General features: G+C 40.2%; 1 protein-coding gene across 6 annotated transcripts in view; it reads right to left on the minus strand.

Moving 5' to 3' along the window:
- Positions 1 to 21480, minus strand: part of Phf14 (PHD finger protein 14) — a 199169-nt gene extending 177689 nt beyond the window's left edge. For 3 of the 6 annotated variants that reach the window (XM_034519007.2, XM_034519005.2, XM_034519008.2), the window contains exons 1-2: positions 3955 to 4098; positions 3418 to 3528 (exon numbers count right to left, since the gene is read on the minus strand). In XM_034519007.2, the coding sequence (XP_034374898.1) occupies positions 3418 to 3528; position 3955 (112 nt within the window). In that variant the 5' untranslated portion in view covers positions 3956 to 4098. Of the gene's footprint in view, positions 1 to 3417; positions 3529 to 3954; positions 4099 to 21222 lie in introns of those variants that run through there. The other 3 variants (XM_034519006.2, XM_034519009.2, XM_076913693.1) reach the window with 3 other exon arrangements.
- Between the last annotated feature and the right edge of the window lie 223 nt (positions 21481 to 21703).

Here is a 21703-nt window from a genome sequence, read left to right on the forward strand (position 1 = left end):
GATTTACAACTATGAAATATAATCTCTGTCCAATAATACCATAAACTTTAGTTATTCTTTTCATAGGTACAGAGCAGTAAGAATTAGCACCATAAATAAGCATAGTAAATAACACATCACTAGTCTTGTGGTTAATCCTGAGTTATCCTGGAGTCACCTTTAACTGATTCTGAAGCCCATCATCACTCAAGCCCCCTCATTCTCTACTGACTCTAGTTACAGACAAGCCATCTTGCATTTTCTGGGCAAATTTAAATTAGAGCTTCTCTAATATGGACAACTCTTTCCCAAAAAGACATTCATGTACTAGTTCCTAAAAACACTGGCGGTCACACAGCAGATACAACAGTTAGGGAAGACACTACACCACTACAGCATCAAGTACAAGACAAAGATGCTCTATACTACACAAGACAAACCTCCACAACAGAATTAGCCAGCACAAAATGCCAACAGTTCCAAGGCATTCTGAGAAACCCACATCTAGAATAAGATCTCCATCTCTCCTCACTGTTTTCTGGGCATGTTTCCTTAACTTTTTTTTTTTTTTTTTACTCTGTCCTATTCCAAATAGAAAGAACATTTCTATGTCTTCATGCCTTTAACACTTAATGTTTCCCTCACCAAAATTATTTTTCTCTAAATATTCTTAGTTCACACTCCTCCCCTCATTCCTCAATGGAATTAGTATCCATCAATCTGGTCTAAAATAATCCTTTCTCCTGGCTAGAACTATACATAGAATCAACCACCCCTGTATTACCCATCATTTAATAATTGCAATCTAATGACTTATTTGTGATTTCACCATAACATTTGAAAAAGTATTGAGAGAAATGCTAATGAATATAATTTGATCAGGTTAAGCAAAAAGCACTATTGAAAGGAACTACAAACACCTCAACCTGACTCTTCTACATAGATTACTTTTAGGCAAAATGGCTACACTAACTAAATAACCCATCAAGAGCCAGTTAACCCACTTTGCTTTATGTAGCAAAGAAAGGAGGAAAGGCCAGGACACCACAAGTTTATATTGTTAATCACGCTACTAACTGCTCACATCTTCAAAAGCATTCAATTCAGATAAAAAATAATTACCCCTAACCCTAAGCACAAATCAAATAAAATATTTTATTTAAGCTAAACCATATAATTTCCAATATTGGGCTGATTTAGACCTACAAAAACTAGGCATTTGTATGTGGTTCCACCTAACATTTCCAAATGTGGTTCTTCTGGAGGTCATTATTTCTAATTTTAACTGTGCCCTAACTTAAGGCATATTTATTTATTGTCCTCAGCCACTATGATACGAAATGGTGCTGATCTAGAGTATGTCATTATCTCAGCCATAGCATCAACACACCTGATAAAAGACAACTCACCTGCAATTGCCTATCATTTTAAATAAAATTATTTTCTACTAGCTTTTTTTGACAATAACATGCAAAAAACACAAAAATAAACTTGTGACCTGAAGGAGCCATGGCAGTAAATAACTGGGGATTATATAAGAGGCGACAAATAGTATGAATTTCTTAATGCTTTTAGGAGTCAAACACTAGCCAAATATAACATACCTTCAACAATAATTTGTATACATCAAGATCTGAAATCTTGGCTTGCCTTAATACCATACATTCTTTTTAAGGTAGCTTATAAACTTATCTCTGGACTACTTCATCCCTCATAAAGAGAAATGTCTGTGAATGACTCCATCTCAATAAACAAGACAGTAAATCTAGCAAACCAGGATTTATTGAAACAAAACCATTTTTGAACATTTAAGAAAACTAAATGTTGGACTTTGTCTAATTAATTCCTATCTTCTAAATGGTAACAATTTTTTATCAGTTTAAAATGTCATTGACACACCAGTACTACCTTTTAGCAAAGAATACTCCTGTTAGTCATCCCTAAGAAGAAGACATTTACCTCCTTTCCCTTCTTTGAAAGTACCAAACACCAGTGAATCAACTACATAGGAGATAAAAAGCTGCAAAGTAACGGTTAGAAAACAGTTAATCAAGGTAATTGTATCAAGTGTTGACTGCTGAAGTGAACACATCAGGTGCCACAATTGCCAGGCCATTTTGATTTGAGATTCTATCAATCCACTCTTAGTATCTAAACAATGAAAAGATTTTGTAGTCGGACCCACTGGATATCCGTTTCTGAATAGCCTCCTGAGCAGTCCTTTAAACCCGACTGTAAAGGAGTATCTCCTTAACGAACTATTATAAAAGTTAAATGAGATTCTGTAGCAAATCATAATGCAAATTCTGTTTGCTGATGCTTTTAAGAGCAACACAATACAAAGTAAATTTGTTTTTTGTTTTTTTGTTTTTTTTTTTCTGAAACAAGCCCTGGTTGGCTTCGAACTCTTAAGAGTGCCTCCTAATCGCTAGGATTAAAGGCACATGCCACCACTGCCTGGCTGATACAAACTAATTTCATCTCTTCTCATCACCTTTGGAAAGAGAGAGAGTCGGAGAAAGGGAGCAAGGTTTCAAACTCAAACTGCATGATGGGATGGTAAAAAACATGTCTGTGGGTCTGGTGAAGGATGGGATATTAAAACATGTCAGAGGAGCTGGAAGGATAGTCTAGCAGCAGAGCCTATGAAAGGCCGAGTATGTTCCCAGTACTTCAAGAAAAGAACCCATGAAAGGGATGAAATTAGAAAGGCTTTTATTTTACACTTTATCTAAATGTTCATCAATGGGAGAGAAATACAGAAAGTTCTTAATGTTCAGGTGTTCACTGATGTTTTGCAAATATAACAGCCCACATCATTTTGTTTCTGACGTTGCTTTAACTGAAATTTAACATATTAAGAACGCATTAAGAATAAGAAGAAAATTCACAAAGAAAAATCATGTTTCCTTTCCGCTTTTAAACTATGCGAACATACACGTTCATCATCTGTTTACATCACTAACTAGAATAAGCAAGCACTCAAGGCACTATTCTGTCAGAGAGCTAGTGCACAAAAAGAACTCCCCTAAGTATGCTAAGGGGGCTGATATGGGAATAACACTATTCAAGGTTATTATGGCCCGTATTATTCATAATATACTCTTCTACATCTGCGGTACCTCAAGTCTTCACTCGAATAAATAATAAGTATAAATATACTTTAGGGTATAGAATGGGAAAAATGATTCTACAGTTTTAATAGGCTCCCTTTCTACAAGCTAATCATCTGAGTAAATATGGACAGAAACAGAAGCCATAATAGGATCTAATGAAAGCATCTTAGGGAAATGTGAGAAATTAAATGATCAAAATAAATGGTTTGTGTGCTTTTTACTGTCAATGAACATTTTAATCAAAACTGGTTCAAAAATAAAAAGTTAAAGATGCAGTGAACCGCAGAAAGCTGTGAGAGGGGAAGAGAAAGAAGACATTTACCTGAAGCATCTCCAACTTTAAAATCACTGTCATCTGAACTATCATAATCAAGAGCTTCCAGGAGAGAAGCAGCCAAAGGCTTCACCTGCCTCCTCTTGGAGCTGCGATCCACTGTTAAGAGAAAATATTACAATCATTTTACAATCTCACCAAACAGGGAGCACTGTGAAGCTGAGGGAGTCAGAAATGACTTCGTGCACGGAATCTCTAATTGACTTCTCCACACTGCTTGGGGGAAAAGTTGGGTTTGAGGATGCTGGTTGCAGGGGGCCAAGTTGCCTCTGAGGTGAGGCCAAGACCAACTTCAACAGGCCGAATCCTCGCAGACCCCGGCCTGACTTCTATGACTACTCGGTAATTGCCCATTCATCCTACAGCCACGGCATCTCTGAAGTCAGGGCTCACGCCATGGGACCACGGAGCAGCTTCTATCAAGGGTCTGTCTGTCTGTCCTGCAGGACCCACCCGGCCCTCCCGGCTCCGCAAAGCCTGACTGGAAGGAAAAGTGAGAGGGGCTGAGGCCTCGGATACACTTACTAAGGAATCCGTGAGGTGGTCGTTTGGAGACCTAGGGAAGGTTGCGGGAGGCAAGGCAGCAGGGACGCAGAGGGCCAAGGAGGCAAGTCGGGAAGCCGCTATTTAGGCAGGGCGGTGCGCCGACCGAGCAGGGGCTACCCGGGGGCGGGCTGCCGTCCCTCCCCCGCCCCGCGCCCGCCCGGCGCCCCTTCCCCTGCGCTCTCCGGCCAAGGGAGCCAGGCCCGAACCGGCCGCCCAGCGAGGGGAACTGCCCCGGTAAAAACTGGAAATAAAAAGAAAACTTTTATTAGCCTGCACCAGAAGTAACGAAAGACCCAAAATTTCCACAGTCGAGGGCCGACTGTCAGAGACAATGGGGAGAAAACGACCCGGATACAGCTCTGACTAGGAGGAAGTGAAAACCACCGGTGAAACGCCGCGGCTGGCAGCAGGAACTGACAGCGCATGCGCACACGCGCTCCCTCGCCGGAGAGAGCCGAAACCAACCGAGTTAAGTCGACTGGAACTATAACTTTAAGAAGGGTCTGGGAGCTCACTCAGCCTTGGAAGCCCAGGGAATCCATGGCCTAGAGAGTCATAAACCTTCCTGAAACCATTCTCCACCTCCTTCTAGTCAATTGTACGATCAATTATTGATTCTGGTTTATGATTTCTATCTTAAAGGACTATTAAAAACCATAACTGATACCTACACCCTCCCACCACCTACTGCTTCCGTGAATTGCTTTTCCTTAAATTGAAATGTCCAAAAATGTTTTCTGCCAAAGGTTTGTAAATAAGAATGTTATGACATATACAAAGGGAAGTTAGTAGTAGTAGTAAAGTTTATTTTATTGTCATGGGTGTTTCATCTGCATGGATGTCTGTGTGAGGGTGTCAGAACATCTGGAACTGGAGTTACACACAGTTGTGAGCTATCATGTGGGTGCTGGGTCCTCTGGAAGAGCAGCCAGTGCTGTTAACCATTGAGTCATCTCTCCAGCCCCAGAGTTTTTATTTTTTAAGTAAGATTCTGATCATAAGGACTAATTCTTTTGATATGACCTGGGAGTTTGCTTCTTAATGTACTTACCAGCTATTCCCCTCCCCTGAAGATAAGGTGTCCTGACTAGAACTCTGTCTACTCTATGTTAAATCCTGTGAATAAGCCTCCCAAGCTACAAGGGCCATTATAATATGTAATAGATTAGATGTGCTCCCCTATACGTACAAAATGTTATGCCAATAGGTAAACTCTGAATGAGAATTCCTAGAAAGAAGGTGTATGTGCTATAGGTGATTGGATAAAACTGCAGAGATGTGGAGAAGTTGGAATGTTACAATTCCAGACCTTAATTACAAATTATCCTGTCTGTATTTTGCCCACGAAACAGTCATCCTTTGGTCGCCTCCATGTCAGATCTAACATTGAGTGGCTAGCAGATAAAAATCTCTTTGGAATGAACTAACTCAACAAAAGCCTAGTTTTCCACCAATCAAAGGGATAAGTATGTTGTCAGACAGTGTCCAAAGGCTTCTACCAGAGTTCTGCCCATATTGCCATAACCCACCTACCTGATACATCCATCAAAGTACTTGAAGTGTTTTGATTGAAAAGTGACTTTCATAAGATTACTAACTCATTGGATCACGGTGTTTGGAAGGTTCTGAATCTCTGTTTCCAGTATTGTACCTTCCCCCCACCCCCACCCCCACCATGAGCAAGCCTGAAGAGACCTTGGTTACCACAACAAGGTCAAGTGACGGGATCTAGGTGGAGTTACCCACCTTGGCTGCCCGAACACAGAAGCAGAACTGCCCCTGGGCTTGCCTTGAGACATCTCTGACCGTGACCTGGAACGACTATGGATTATCCCGCCCATCTGGAACCAGGAGGGGTTGTGGGTTGGGTCTTCCCCTTTAAATTGAGAGCTGAACATTATTAAAGCTTTGGAGCCTTGATCAGAGAACTTTGTCTTGGCCTCATCTCTTCTCGCCGTCCTTCCCCTTTCATTCCCAGCCCCCCTTTCAGGTGAATCTAGTTGACTTGTGGCCTCAGGCAGCTACACAGTATGGTCATTGTGTGTGTAAGACGATCCAGCCTTTTCCCTCTAGCTACTACACGCCCAAGCAGCTCACCTTCATTCAAGCTGTGATAACTAAAAATGTAGCCACTTTTTGCTAAATGTCCTTCAGAAAAAAAAAAAAAAAAGTCAACAGCAGTAACCTCATTCATGCTTTTAACTGAGAATCATTTCTCTAATAAAATCATTGAGCAATGCCAACAGCCAGTGAACTTGAATCTACAGGCTGAAATTTTAGACAAGTTTGTGAGCATTGAGTATACTGATTGGTAAGGAGGCTATCTGAAGAACTGAGAATAGGCTGCAACATCAAAGACCTCTTTGTCACTGTCATTAGACCTTTCCTTTTTGTTAAAATTGGACTCATCTCTATCCTGTTCATCTGTATGACAGGTCTCAGAGTCTCCTAGAAATGGGATTGCAATGTGATTTTTGTTTGGCCCTAAGGAACGATCTGAAAACAGAAGCTGACAGTAGCTAATTACCTGTAGTGTTGCAGCAAAGTGCAATAGAGATGCCTACCTTATTAAAGACATTCTAATGCCCTACACCCCTCCCCCAACCCCCAAGTAGTTTCCCTTTCCTCTCTCTTCTCATGAGAGTTGGGCATATCCTATTTTGTCAAACATTTCTGATTCGTCATTTTGTCTGCCACTGAGGTTAGACATCACTTTCAAACACGAGTGCTTCCTCCTACAAACTAACTTTACTTCCATTATTTAGGATTAAAGGTGAGTACTAAGGGTCTGTTTGTACTCCAGCCAGAGTAGACATGTTGCAAGATTAAAATCCCTCTACATGGTCCCTTTTCTGTTTAAAAAAAAAAAAAAAAAAAACACTACCATCTCCTCAGTCCCCATTATTTAACCTAATGTGCACATGTCACTGTGCCCCAACTGTGCATATATGTATTCTCATATATAAATGGGTTGTTTTATAAAATGATTATGGTTTGCTTTTTAACTGTCCACCAAAAGCTCATGAATTGAAAATCTGGTCCCTAAAGCCACAGTGTTCTCAGTCTTTAAGAGGCCCCTGGATCATGAGTGAATTAATCGATTTATGATTCATAGCCCCATGGGTGTGAGGCATGAAGGAACCTTGTTATAAGAGTGAGAACTCTTTGCTTCCTGGCCACCATAAATTGAGCATCTTTCTTCCATCATATAATTCTCCATGGTATACTGATGCCTAAGGGCTGCAGAATCAAGTGAAGGGAACTGAGATTGAAACCACAGAACCATGAGAACCTTTCCTCTTATTAACTGATTATTTTAGGTACTTTTGCAACAATGACAGAAAGCTCGGAAAATGAGATTGTACCCATAATGATGACCTTAAAAAAATTAACCTTTATTTTTAGTGTATGGGTGTTTTGCCTACACATCTATGTACTAAGATACAAGCAACTGTGGAAAGGCAAGATTTGGATTATCATACAACTTTAAGATGGAAAAAACTGCATGCAGACCCCAGACGATCTTGAAACAGACAAAAGTGGAAGAGTTCACATTGCTTGAATTCAAAACATACTCTAAACTCAGGCAGTATCTTAGGTAAGCAGACAGCAGGGCCCGCCCTAAACAGGGAATAATTGGGACCCACAAGGACCCAGGAAGTCACTCCTGTCCCGGAACACTGGTTCCTTCCAGTCTGGGCCAGAGCACTGAGCAGATCTTGGGTGGCAGCTCTGCCCCCAACATCCAAGAACCCAGAGGAAGCAGGGATCCCAGGCGCTCTAACTTGGACAGTGTCTTAGAAACTAGTTCTCAGATCTGAGGCCTGGATCAGACCTCTGCCAGGTCTGCTATTGTGTGGAACCCAGATTCCACCTGAGACATACTGGAAGGTCCACTCAACCCAGAGCCACAGAGGAACAACTGAACTCAGAGCGTCAGACAACATATCCTGAGATATTGTAGAGGAGATACTGCACCCAGAACAGCAGACACCTAGCTGGACTACTACCTTGGAGGTACCATATCCTGAGGCATCCTAGAGATACCACTGTAATCAGTGCAGCTGGAAAAGATCACAGAGACATCTGGACTCCTAGGAGATCAGACACAAGCTAGATAACTTGAAAGACAGGCTTCAGTCAGAGACAGCAAGTACAGGCAGCACTAGAGTTAACCAGATGGCAAAAGGCAAGAGCAAGAACATAAGCAACAGAACCCAAAGTTACATGGCATCATCAGAACCCAGCTCCCCCATCAGAGCAAGCCCTGAACACCCTATCACACCAGAAAAGCAGGAACCGGAATTAAAATCACTTCTCATGATGATAATAGAGGGCTTTATGGAAGCCATAAATAACACTCTCAAAGAACTTAAGGAGAGCACTGGTAGACAGATAGAAACCCTTAAAGAGGAAACACAAAAATCCCTTAAGGAATTTCAAGAAAATGCAACCAAACGGGAAAAGGAATTAAACAGAACCATGCAGGATCTAAAAATGGAAGTAGAAACAATAAAGAAATCACAAAGGGACAATACCCTGGAGATAGAAAACCTAAAAAAAAGATCAGGAGTCATAGACAGAAGTATCACCAACAGAATACAAGAGATGGAAGAGAGAATCTCATGTGCAGAAGATACCATGGAAAACATTGACACAACTGTCAAAGAAAATGCAAAATACAAAAAGCTACTAACCCAAAATATACAAGAAATCCAAGACACAATGAGAAGGCCAAACCTAAGGATAATAGGTATAGATGAGGGGGAAGACACCCAACTTAAAGGACCAGTAAATATCCTCAACAAAATTATAGAGGAAAACTTCCCTAACCTAAAGAAAGATTTGTCCATAAATATACAAGAAGCCTACAGAACTCCAAATAGTTTAGACCAGAAAAGAAATACTTCCCGCCATATAATAGTAAAAACATCAAATGTACAAAACAAAGAAAAAATACTAAAAGCAGTAAGGGAAAAAGGCAAAGTAACATATAAAGGCAGACCTATAAGAATTACACCAGACTTCTCACCAGAGACCATAAAAGCCAGAAGATCCTGGACTGATATCATCCAGACCCTAAGAGAACACAAATGCCAGCCCAGACTACTATACCCAGCAAAACTGTCAATCATTATTGATGGAGAAACCAAAATATTCCATGACAAATCCAAATTTACACAGTATCTCAACACAAATCCATCACTTCAAAGAATAATTGGTGGAAAACTCCGACACAAGGAGGGAAACTATAACCTAGAAAAAGCAAGAAAGTAATCTTCCAAAAACCCCAAAAGAAGATAGTTACACAAACATATCTCCACGGATGTTAGCCCAAAAGCTTGGATTAGCGAAGACTCAACCCACAGACCACATAAAGCTCATGAAGAAGGAAGACCAAGAGGGGATGCCTCAGTTCTACTTAGAACAAGAAACATAAATGCTCAAGGGAGCAAATAGGGAAACAAAACATGGAACAGAAACTGAAGGAAGGGCCATCAGAAGACCATTCCACCTGGGTATTCACCCCATGTACAGCCACCTAAGCTAAACACTGTTGTGGATGGCTGGAAGTGCATAATGTGAGGAACATGATATAGCTGTCTCCTTAGAGGTCTGCCAAAGACTAACACACTCAGAGGACAATGCTCACAGTTAACCACTGATATGATCAGGGGTTTCCCAATGGAGAACTTAGAGAGAGGACTGAAGGAGCAGAAAGGGTTAGTGACCCCAGATGGAAAGCAACAATACCAAACAACCAGAGCCCCCCAGGTCTAAACCACCAGCCTGGGAACACATAGGGAGGGACCCAAGACTCCAGAGGTATATGTAGGGGAGGATGGCCCTGTCAGACATAGGTGGGAGAGGAGTTTCTTGGTCCCATAAAAAAAAAAAAAAAGAACACACAGTGGGGGGGGGGATGTGAGGGTGGGGAGGGGATACTGAGGGGGGATAGGTGTGGTCACTGCCTCATAGAAGCATGAGGAGGGGGATGGGATAGGAGGTTTCTGGTTGGTGGGAGGAAGTAGGGTAAGAGGATAAAATCTGAAACATAAATACTACAACCAATTTTAATAAGCGAAAAAAAAGTCGTCAGAACCAACATCTTTAAAAAAAAATGTCAGCCCCCTGGGGGTGGGAAATTTTTTTTTCTTGATACTAAAACTTGTTCTGAGAATTGTATATTACAGAATACACAGCCTTGGTGTATCTACTCATCAAGCATACTGAGCAGACCTGCCCAAACCTCCAATGTCCTGGAATTCCATCTGGATTCAGTGAAGACACAGCATCAGAGGCTTATCAACTTACTCTTCCCCCTACCCCTCTTCTAAAATCTCAACGCCCTTAATCAGCTTGAAGAAGTTAAAGAAGAGTCAGCGCCCCTATTCCCTGAGCTTGGGGACTAATGTGGTTAATAATGGTGTGTCTTTCTAGGGAAAAGTAGTGGTTTTGTTGGAACAGGGGGGATTAGCTAGGACTTGTTGCATAGCCATAACCTATTGGTAGAAATCTGTATAATTATTATCAAAATGAAGTTATAATTTCTTAAATGGTACAAAATTTACTTTGATTTCAAATTTAAGGTTTTCATTGGTATGAGCCTCTTATTAATATAAAAATGAGATGAATATTGATACTCTCATGGGCATTGTGCCTGTATAACACAATTAGGAATACAAGGCTTAGACCCAGCCCTTTTTTAACCTTTTTAACTGATTTGGGATGGTTAACCTATGAGTTAAGGGACTATAGCAAATTCATGGCTTGGAGTTTATTGTTAGGGTGTTTTCTATGCTTTATTTAGAAATAGCTGAGTGGAGTTAACAGGCAACAGTCCAGATTACTTTACATGGATAGTTGGTTTTCAAAACATCAGAAATCCACAGAACTGACATGACAAACATTTCTGTATTAATGTTCATTTTGATTAGAGACCTGTCTGCTCTGGACAGCTTCCTATATTGAATTCTAAGAAGAAATTGAGCATCTTTGGAGTTACTCCAGTTGTGGTGAGACAGCCACTAGGCAAGAATTGCCTCTTTTCATCTACAGACAAATTACTGTCCAGAAAAGGACACACTTGCAGAATAGTCGACTGATTATATCTGCCTAGACAGAGTAATCAGCCCTTAATAATCCTGCATCACTAAGGTCTGTCAGATGATTCTGGGCCAGAAGGCTGAAGATTTGATGCTCCAACGTTCAGTAGTATAGGGGCTTTTCAGGTGTTCAGCGGTCTCTATAAATTGGCTAAGTTTTAGAAGCTATACTTAGTGCCTCCCATAACTTCAGTTAACTCAGTCATTCTGGATTTCTGATGCGGTTGAAGACCTATAGTCTCATAACCAATCCTGGCTATTTACTTTGAGAGAAAAGATCTGAGTAGATGGTTTTCAGCTGACATTCATTCTAAAGCCAAAAAGCCAGGATCAAAAGTAAGTGTTTTAGTTAGAAGAGATGACAGAGTTTCAGGTTAGTCAACAGAATGATGGACTGGGTATTAGGGGGAACACTAACATTTCCCTGTCACAACACTACTAGGTCTTAAAGCTTGCATAATCTGGGTGAGCAAGTGAACAGACAACTACAGCCAAACTCCTTTACCAGTGTTTCCTCCCTTCTTGGTCTGCACATGCCATTCTGTGGACAGTTTCCTACACGCAGTTCTGTTGGTTTCGTTGGTTGGTTTTAGTACTTTAGATTGAACACAGGGCCTTGGAGAGATTAAGCACATGCTCAACTATTGAGCTAGACAATTACCACCTTCTGATTTCCAAATAATGAGGAAGAAATCTGACCTTCAGATGGTCATCTCTACAGAGCATGGTCAATAAACTCAAACTAGACAGCAATATCACTGTAGTCTCATGGTAGATTAGCATTGAGTGACAATAGTGACATAATCTTCCCAGAAGCAGAACTTCTAACAGTTTATCACAATATCAATTTGTTTAGAAGGAAAACAAATCCAGATATATGTATGTGTGAGAGATTGTGTGTGTGTATGTGTGTTTAATATTGTGAATGCATAACCAAGAATTTGAAAATAACAGAACTAGAAAAAGTTGACAAAGAGGACTCTAGTCCTCTAGAAGATGTGTATGTACAAATATTTCAAAATTGACAAAGAATGTGAAAATGTTTGTTTCAAATGGATGCTCATCACAATAGAGGATAGAAATGCTTTTGAAAGAGACACTGCTCTGTTACAATGGCTTCAACACTGTAGACATGGGTTTGACTTGCTCGCCTGCTTGGCACAGTATTGATTCTGTTCAACAAACTCATTTTACAACAAATAAAATATGAAAATTGGATCATACTCATGGAATTTGATTGCCTTACCATATAGCACTGTAAACAACTTACCTAATAGGTGAGATTATGTTTTGAAGACGCAGTTACAGTGACATTTTTCTAGATAATACATGTTCTAAGTTAACAAGGAGTGTTTATTGCTACTTACCAAAACTAAATGGATTTGATATGAAAGTGGCTCCTCACTGGTGGCTTCTTATCTTGGTAACATAGCTCTTGTGACATAGAAGTCTTTGTCTGATGGTTTGTTTATGTTTGTTTTAGACAGGGTTTCTCTGTGTAGCCCTGGCTGTCCTAGAACTCCCTCTGTAGAACTCATTCGTGCCTTGAACTCAGAGATCTGCCTGCCTCTGCCTCCTGAGTGCTGGGATTAAAGCCGTGTGATACCACCACTCTGTCCATAAGCCGATTTTACTAAATTGGAGGCTTAGACTGCTCCCTCTTCAATTTGGGCCCATCATGCCAGTCAATAAATCGGAAAATCGGGCATGCTTTCATTAGTTTATGTGATTTAACCTGTTTATGAAGGAGACGTTGGGGCATAGTACTCAATAAGGTTAGTGAGGGCTACATCTAGAATGCATGAGATTATCAAGGACAGTTTACTACTCTTCATACGGCCAAATTCCTTCCTCATATATTCTTCTGGACTACACCTGTGTTTAGTTTCATGAGAAGAGGTGTAGAGTCCTTTGTGGGACTCCCATATCATTAAAATTGGAAATGTGGAAACAAGTGTTGTGGTTGTACTCACTATGTGTCTGAGGTGATTTGGTTTCTCTGCTTCATGTCTTCTTTTCCCTACTGACTCCTCTGCTGACCTCAGGTAGCACAGAACGTTGTTTTCCACAGCCTATATCATAGCAATTCATAATAATATACCTTTTGCTACACAAATATGTGGCTGAGGAGGTCAGCTTAGCTGGCTGACCCTGACTGATGTACTTCAGTTCTGATTTACTATTTCCTCACTCTTGGCCTGATCTTCCTTTGCTCATAGTCTCTAGAGCAATTCTTCATCTTCCAAATGCTGCAACCCTTTAATACAGTTCCTCATGTTGTGGTGACCCCAATCATAAAACTATTCCCATTGTTACTTTAAAGCTATAATTTTGATAGTGTTATGATTTATAATGTAAATATCTGATATGCAACTCACATGTTGAGAACCACTGCTCTAGAGTCTAAGGGCACTGTGTCTTTTCTTCCTACACATTCTTTTTACATATTTGTTGTGAACAAGCCCATAGGTTCTCATTATGTAAGCTCTCACCTTATGGACTCCTCATTTTCAAATTCTTTTGATCTTTAGAGTGACATATATCTTGCCTGGCTTAACATGTCCCCAACTGGAGATATTTCACAGTTTTTGTAGGTTCAGTGATATCAAAATGATCTCATGGGGCAGGAGTGATGGGTCATTGACAAAGTACTTGCTGTATAAACAGGGGGACCTGCATCAATCCCTAACACCCATGTAAAACTAGGGAGCAGTGGTACATACCGATAATTCCAGAATAGGGGGACGCAAGATCAGGAGGCTTCATGGGCTTGCTGGCCAGATAGTCTAACCAAATCCACATGTTCTAGTCTAGTGAGAGACTATCTCCAAAACTAAGGTGGACTGTGACTGAAGACACTAACCTCTGATACACAAACACACAAGCATGCAGATACCATGCCCACTTGCAGAACAGCAAACAGTACCTAGTAGTCATTCAATACACATTCCTGAGCAAATGAATGAATGAACTTAGGAATCCATAAAGGAAATTAAAAAATCAAGAGAGATAATAAATGGCATCAAAGAAGAGGGAGGGAAAATGAGATAATCCAAAGTCTACATGAAGAATAGATGTGTGATGTTCTATTCCAAATAAGACAAACGCATTTTCCCCTAAAATATTATTTAGCCAGCTTTCATAAAAAAAAGTATTAATTAAATTGCTGTGCCTCTGCTTTTTAATATTCATTGAATTTTGCAAATCAAGTATTTCAAGTATTTAATTTAAACTTATAGTAGTGAAGCTTTGAGATTTATACACTGAGAGTAAACTTTAAGGCCAAAATACTTCATTTCTCTAATAGAAGTTTTATAATTAGTGGTAGTTTATGCTAGTAGAAGAATATATTTGTTTTTAGATTAAGGATAGCTGCAGAATCCTTAACAAGTGAAGGGTTTGTATTTGTGTTATCATAAAAATAACTCCAACTGTCACTTTATCTACTAGAAAAATAATTAAAATCCTAAATGCAAACTGAATAAAAATATGATTCTGTCTTCAATTTATATTAATATAATTGTATTCTATGGTTCAGTTATTAAATTATATTTCTCAAAAGAAGCTATTTCTTTACTGTCATGCATTAATAGCAACACATAATCACCATAACTTCCAGAATCTTCTAGGCTTGAATCTTCAAGGAAAATACACAAGAGCACTAACTTATCTTGGGTGCTACTGATGGGGATTTAGAGGTATTCACCATACAAAACCTGTGTGTTTGTTTGTTTGTTTAATTAATTGATGTTTGTTTGTTTGTTTGTTTGGGAGTCATGCTCTTTTGTAGCCTAGTCTGGCCTCACACTTACTATGTAGCCGAGGCTGACCTTAAAGACCTGACCTTCCTGCCTTTGCTTCCCAAATGCTGGGATTATAAATATATGCTATCATGTCAGGCTATAGTTTCATTTAATTCAGACAATTATTATCTACATTATCTACATGATTTTAAAAAATTTAAATCATTCAAAAATTTAAAATAAAACAAAAGAACAAGAAACAAACGTTACAAATCTCAAAGTAAAATGGGAAAAGATATCACAATTCATTTATTAAGATCCTATGCCATTGTTAGGTCTGAAAGGGTCACCACACAGAGACCACCACCTACACTGTAATAATGCAATAGACAAGAGTGGTTTTATTTCGTGAAAGCAAGAAACCTGTATGCAGGGGTTAGTCACTTAAAAGAAAGGTGACCCCAGACAAAGGGACAAAAGTCTTTTATAGGAAACTAGAGGAATTTTATCAAAAGTTAGGTAATCTGAAGCTTCATTGGTGGGTACCAGACAAGTCACATGGGTAGGTTTCCGACTGGCTGCAAGGTTTGTTTTACTGTATTTGGTGAGGCCTTGAGGAAATTCCAGGAACCAAGTCAGCTCTGAGCACATCCTCCCTTTGTCAGTCACCAGTGATTAACAGCCCATTATTGGCCGCTCCTTCTGAGGAGCCCAATTGGCTTCCCTGAGAAACCAAGACTTCCATTCCCAAGGGTTTTAATGTTTTCAAGGGACTTTACCCTGTGGTTAGAAATAACTTCACTACCTAAAGAAGAAAACTCCAAATCTCAAACTCCCCCAAATCTGAGTTAACCTTTTCAACTTCATTTCCCATGTCTCCTTGAAACCCAACTCCCACTATGCTAAACTTACCTTCTTCCATACACTACGAATTTACAGTATAAGCTTTCATTTCTCTCTGGGTTGTTAAGAACACTTTATATGTATGTATGTATGTATGTATGTATGTATGTATGTAATACAAGGCTCCTTCCCCGCCACTAAGTCTATATGATATGATACTTTGTCACAGTTTTAATGTTTCCTATATTATTTGTTCTTTTTCTATTTCTGAGTGTGTGTATATATTCCTTTGTGAATACATGAATAATAGCAGTCATGTGGAGGTTGAAGGCGACCATCATGGATTGATCCTTGTGGATTGATCCTTGTCTTTTACCTTGTTTGAGACAGGATTCCTTATTGTTGGCTACTTCATACTCCAGGCTAGATGTCTTGTGAGCTTCTAGGGTTTGTCTGTTTTCTGTAGGATTAGAGATGAATGTGCTTTTACCTGAGTTCTGGGGAGGTAAGGCAAGCATCTTTGACTGTGCCATCTCCCCAGCCTTCTTTTAATGTTATTTTTATTTTTAATTTTGTACACTCTGTTGATCAAATAAAGTTACCTCTGTGAGCTTGACACTAGTCATAGGATTAAATATATTTTTCCAAGAAAAAGCATTAAATATGTGAACAAAAGGCAAATAAATATAAAAGAATTTGTCATTTTAAAAAATTAACAGCCATTTCAGACTCTTCATTCAAGAAACTCAGGTCTCCACTGTCTGTGCTCAACATGTTCTCAGCCCTGGAAGAACCTAAAACTCCATGTGTCCGTATTTCTAACTCAGGGTCTAAGATCTACAAATGGTGCTGTAGAACGTTCTTCTTTTTATTTTTTTTTAATTAAACATTCCATTCGTTTACATCCAAATGATATTCCCCCTTCCCAGTTACCCCTTCACAATCTCTCCATACCACATCTGCCCTCTTCCTCCTCCCCTTAGCCACTATGAGGATGCTTCCCCCTCCTACCCACCTGCCCACTCCCATGCTACTGCTCCAGCATCCCCCTAAACTGGGACATCAAATCTCCACAGGACCAAAGGTCACCTCCCACTGCTGTCAGCCAAGGCCATCCTCTGCTACATATGTATCTGGAGTCATGGGTTCCTCCCTGTACATTTCTTGTCTGGCCAGCCAACATTGTTCTTCCTATGGGGTTGCAATCCCCCTCAGTTCCTGTTCCTCCAGTCCTTCCACCACTTCCCCCACTAGGTTCTCTGAGTTCAGGCTGATGGTTGGCTCTGGGGACATCACCATCCTTGACCTCAAGCTGTACTACAGAGCGATAGTGATAAAAACTGCACAGTATTAGTACAGAGACAGGCAGGAAGATCAATGGAGTAGAATTGAAGACCCAGAAATGAACCTACACACCTATGGTCACTTCATCTTTGACAAAGAAGCTAAAACCATCCAGTGGAAAAAAGACAGCATCTTCAACAGATGGTAGTAATTCAACTGTCAGTCAGCATGTAGAAGAATACAAATCAATCCATTCTTATCTCCCTGTACAAAGCTCAAGTCCAAGTGGATCAAGGACCTACACATAAAACCAAATATGCTTAATCCAATAGAAGAGAAAGTGAGGAAGAGCCTTGAACACATGGGCACAGGTGAAAATTTTCTGAACAGAACACAAATGGGACAAATGGGACCTCATGAAATTGAAAAGCTTCTATAAGGCAAAGGACTCTGTCAATAGGACAAAATGGCAACCTACACACTGGGAAAAGATCTTTATCAACTCTACATCTAATAGTGGGCTAATATCCAAAATATATAAAGAACTCAAAAAGTTAGACTCCAGAAAGTCAAATAATCCTATTTAAAAATGGGGTACAGAGCTAAACAGAGAATTCTCAATTGAGGAATCTCAAAGGGCCAAAAAGCACCTAAAGAAATGTTCAACATCTTTAGTCATTAGGGAAATGCAAAGCAAAACAACCATGGGATTCTACCTCACACCAGTCAGAATGGCTAAGATCAAAAACTCAGGTGACAACAGATGCTGGAGAAGATGTGGAGAAAGAGGAACACTCCTCTATTGCTGGTGGGACTGCAAGCTGGTAAAGCCACTGTGGAAATCAATCTGGCAGTTCCTGAAAAAATTGGAAATAGTTCTACCTGAAGACCCAGCTATACCACTACTGGGCATGTACTCAAAAGATGCTCAAACATAGAACCTTCTTCTTTTATTATCTTTTCTCTTCCCATTCTTCCTGACTTAGTTTTTCTTTCTTTTCTTATTTTCTCCTCCATTTATCATTTTTAAAATTTCTTTTCAGTGCTAAGGATGGAACTAAAACCCTCATACACACTAAGCAAGTGATGCAGAACTGAGTCACATTCCCAGTCCAATACTGGGATTTCTAGGTGGTTTTTTTTTTTTTTTCTTCTAGAATTGTTTTTGATTGATCTGAAGATCTGTTAATTAATAAGAAATGTTATTGCTCTAAAACCAACACACATAAATCTCTACAGTATAACAGAGACTGGAGACTGGATACAAATAGTGAAGAGAATGAGGACAGTATACAGGAATTGATATCTCATTGGGTATACATGTTGCTAAAGAGTTCACATAGGAGATAGTCTTTAACTAGACCTTGATTCTGTCAGTGCTTGTCCTTAATTCTTGGCTTGAATCCATGTTAGGAGTTCATAAGCACAAGCATATTTTTCTACCTGATTCTTTCCTCTGGAAGACTGGAGAAATGTAACATCAATTCACATCTCAAACAGTCACAGATTTTAAAACCCAAAGCTAAGAGTTCTTTTAGCAATATGTAGTCTGCTTCTTTTCTATTTGAACCTTGCATGATTGGCCAAACCTATAAATCTTTTTGAGACAGACTACGCTCCTAATCACAATTACTATCACTTGAAACAATAAAGGCTTCTTTCCTACTTTCTAAACACGTCTATCACAGGTGTACAATGGCTCTTTCCAAACAGCGCTCGATCTCACACCCAAGCTGGTAAAGCAGCCACTGTTTAAAACATAACTTGATTTTGTCATGATGTGAAAAAAGAAAAGAGAGCAGCACACATGGCACCAACAACTCTATATGACAGATGGAATTCTCACATTCCATTTCCTACTAAAGGAAGTCACCTGATCAAAGCTGATGCTACTGAAGCAATGAGATGTCCTCTCTAAGGGTAGGCAAGACCAATCTGTAAATGATATAATCTACCACACACAAAGTCCCTACTGCCGAAAGTCACACTGAAGCTTGCAATGTCCCCTCTACATTAGCTTTTCTAGACTGTCACCTCTACTGCCTCCAGCCCTACTTAAAATGCAGCTTGCATATTCTTTCCTCTAGCTTTAATATGCAAAATTTAAGCTTTGACAATATGACCTGTTGGTTGATGTCTTAGTTAGGATTTTTCTGCTGTGAACGGATACAATGACCAAGGTAACTCTTATAAGGACAACATTTAACTGGGGCTGGCTTACAGGTTCAGAGGTTCAGTCCATTATCAAGGCTGGAGCATGAGAGCATGCAGGCAGGAATGGTGCAGAAGGAGCTGAGAGTTCTACATCTTCATTTAAAGGCTGCTAGCAGAATACCGATTTCCAGGCACCTAGGATGAGGGTCTTAAAGCCCACAGCCACAGTGACACACCTACTCCAACAGGGCTGCACCTTCTACTAGTCCCACTCCCTGGGCCAAGCATATACAAACCATCACAGTTGGTTACAGTTTAGTCAAAATTATATTGTGCAATTCTGTTTTGTTAATATTTCAAAAGGCTTCACCTGGCTATCATATTATTATGTCTAAGAACTAGGCCAATAATAATAAATTTTAAAAGCACCAAAACAGCAAACATCTAGACTTTAATTTCTTTTGAATTGTGGCATTTCTATATATCTGCTTACTGTTTATTACCAATATTCATCATTCCAAATGAAATGTTCAGCAAAAGGTCCTCCTATGGTGTAATTTTATTGTTAGCAGCCTGGCTACACCCACTACCTTTGCTTTTCTTGTTCACATCTGAGTACTTTTCTGTACTGATTTTTAACATAACCATACTCGTTACCATAGTATATAAAGTGTTACCAAGGTCATCACTCCCTCGGTGATCTCCTTTTTCTCTCCTCCGTTGCTGTGTCCATTGCTATGTCTAGACCAGTCACTTATGCTTCCTTGGAATACCCTTCCCTGTTTGTTATAATACCTTGGTAATGTCTTCTTTTTTTTTAAGTTTCTACTCAGATAATATCCCCAGAGGCACCTTTCCTTGCCCACTCTAGCTGAAGTAATCTTCTTTCCTCTGCCTCTCCCATGTCATTTTTCACTGTTATTTATTTTACTGGAACATCTATAACTGTCTAAAGTTATCTGTTTATTACCTGCTCTTCTTAGTCAACATGGTACGTCTGTTAAATCACTGTATTTTTTTTTTTTTTTTTTTTTTTTTTTTTTTTTTACCTTCAATACTAAATCCTTCAAAGCTGAATGCTGTTCATGGAGGTGTAGGTCTGTAATGCCAACTCTTGGCAGGCTGGAGCAGGAAGATCTTGAGTCAGAGGCCAGCCAAAGAAAATCAAAAAAAATAAGATATGGTATAGACTAGGTACTTAGCAAAGATTTTCTGAGAGAGAGAGAGAGAGAGAGAGAGAGAGAGAGAGAGAGAGAGAGATTGACTGAGAATGAAAGGAAAGCTCCTAAGCTATTTTAGCCTGTCATACAGCTCATTTCCAAATTACCAAAATGCCTCCCTTTATTTTCTACTCTAGATATGTATTCTGCTCAGTAGAAATACCGTGGGTTTTGCATAGCCACTCAGCCATTGTTTCAGTAATTGGCATGGATCTTTTCAGGGCTGGTCAACACTAAACTGATATTATTCTTTTTCCCTCATTCACACATCCACAGCCATCCAACTACCACGCCCTGTTGATACCACATTTTCTCTTAACTTTTTGGTGATTTTTTCCCCCCAATCATTACATTCCCTCCCTCAGGACAACTTAAAATTCTCTCACATGGACAACTACAACAGCCCTTTTCTCTACTCCTTTCTTCATAGCCAAAGGAATTCTTTTTTAGCCATATAATCTTATTGGGAAGCTTCCTAAAGTCCTGAACATAAAGTCTTTGTGTAAGTAGTACCCAGCTCAGATGTGGCCCCTACTTTGCCTTCGATTTTAAGTTCCTTCCATAGCAGACAGTAGACCTTCGTGTGTATTGTCTTCCTTACAAACCTCCACATGACGCCTGTACTGGGCTAATGAATGCTACTTTTTCAGTTTAACAGTTTTGGCGAAGATGTCTCCTCTTTTTAGTTTTATTATTTGAAAAATTTTAAGATATGTTAAAGGTTAAGTTCAGGAACACCACCAATGGAGATACTTTTAAGGATGCAATATCTGGACCAAAAAGAGATGGCGGCACGTTGCAAAACTTCTTTGGGAGACTACAACACTTCAATGGTGCCATGACCCAAGAGTCTAGAAATCACATTGTAGAAACTATGGCCATCTTTACATCACTTACTAGTGTTTCAACTTCTGTCCCTAAGCGCCAGGGAAAGACAGGAAGCAGCTGCAGTCTTAAACCGCAGCCGTTGACCTCGGCGGCTGGAGACACGACCTGTCCTGCGAGATCTGGGCGCAGAGCCTTCAGAGGCGCCTGGCAGCTCCCCCTGGGTCCCTCGGGGAGGCCCGGCGCGCGCACCGCACGCGCGCCCCCAAGCGCGTCAGCTCGCTGCCCAGGCGGGGAGACGCCGCCAGAGAAGCCGCTCCCTCCGAGCGCACTTCCAGCCGACCGCCGGATGACCCCGATCTAACGCATGCCGTCCTGAAAAGTGCCTGTCTCATCAGTCGAGACGCTCTGATTTCTATGCAAAAAAATAAACCTATCAAAAAGATGCATCGTGGAGAACTGATGGATGCTGATCTTAACAATGGGAAGAAGTGGTCGGGCCAGTGAGGGCGATCGCGCGAGGGCTGACCACCTATTCAGGCACAGTAGAGGG

This window comes from Arvicanthis niloticus, chromosome 15 (genome assembly GCF_011762505.2).
Source record: "Arvicanthis niloticus isolate mArvNil1 chromosome 15, mArvNil1.pat.X, whole genome shotgun sequence".
Lineage (NCBI taxonomy): Eukaryota > Metazoa > Chordata > Mammalia > Rodentia > Muridae > Arvicanthis > Arvicanthis niloticus.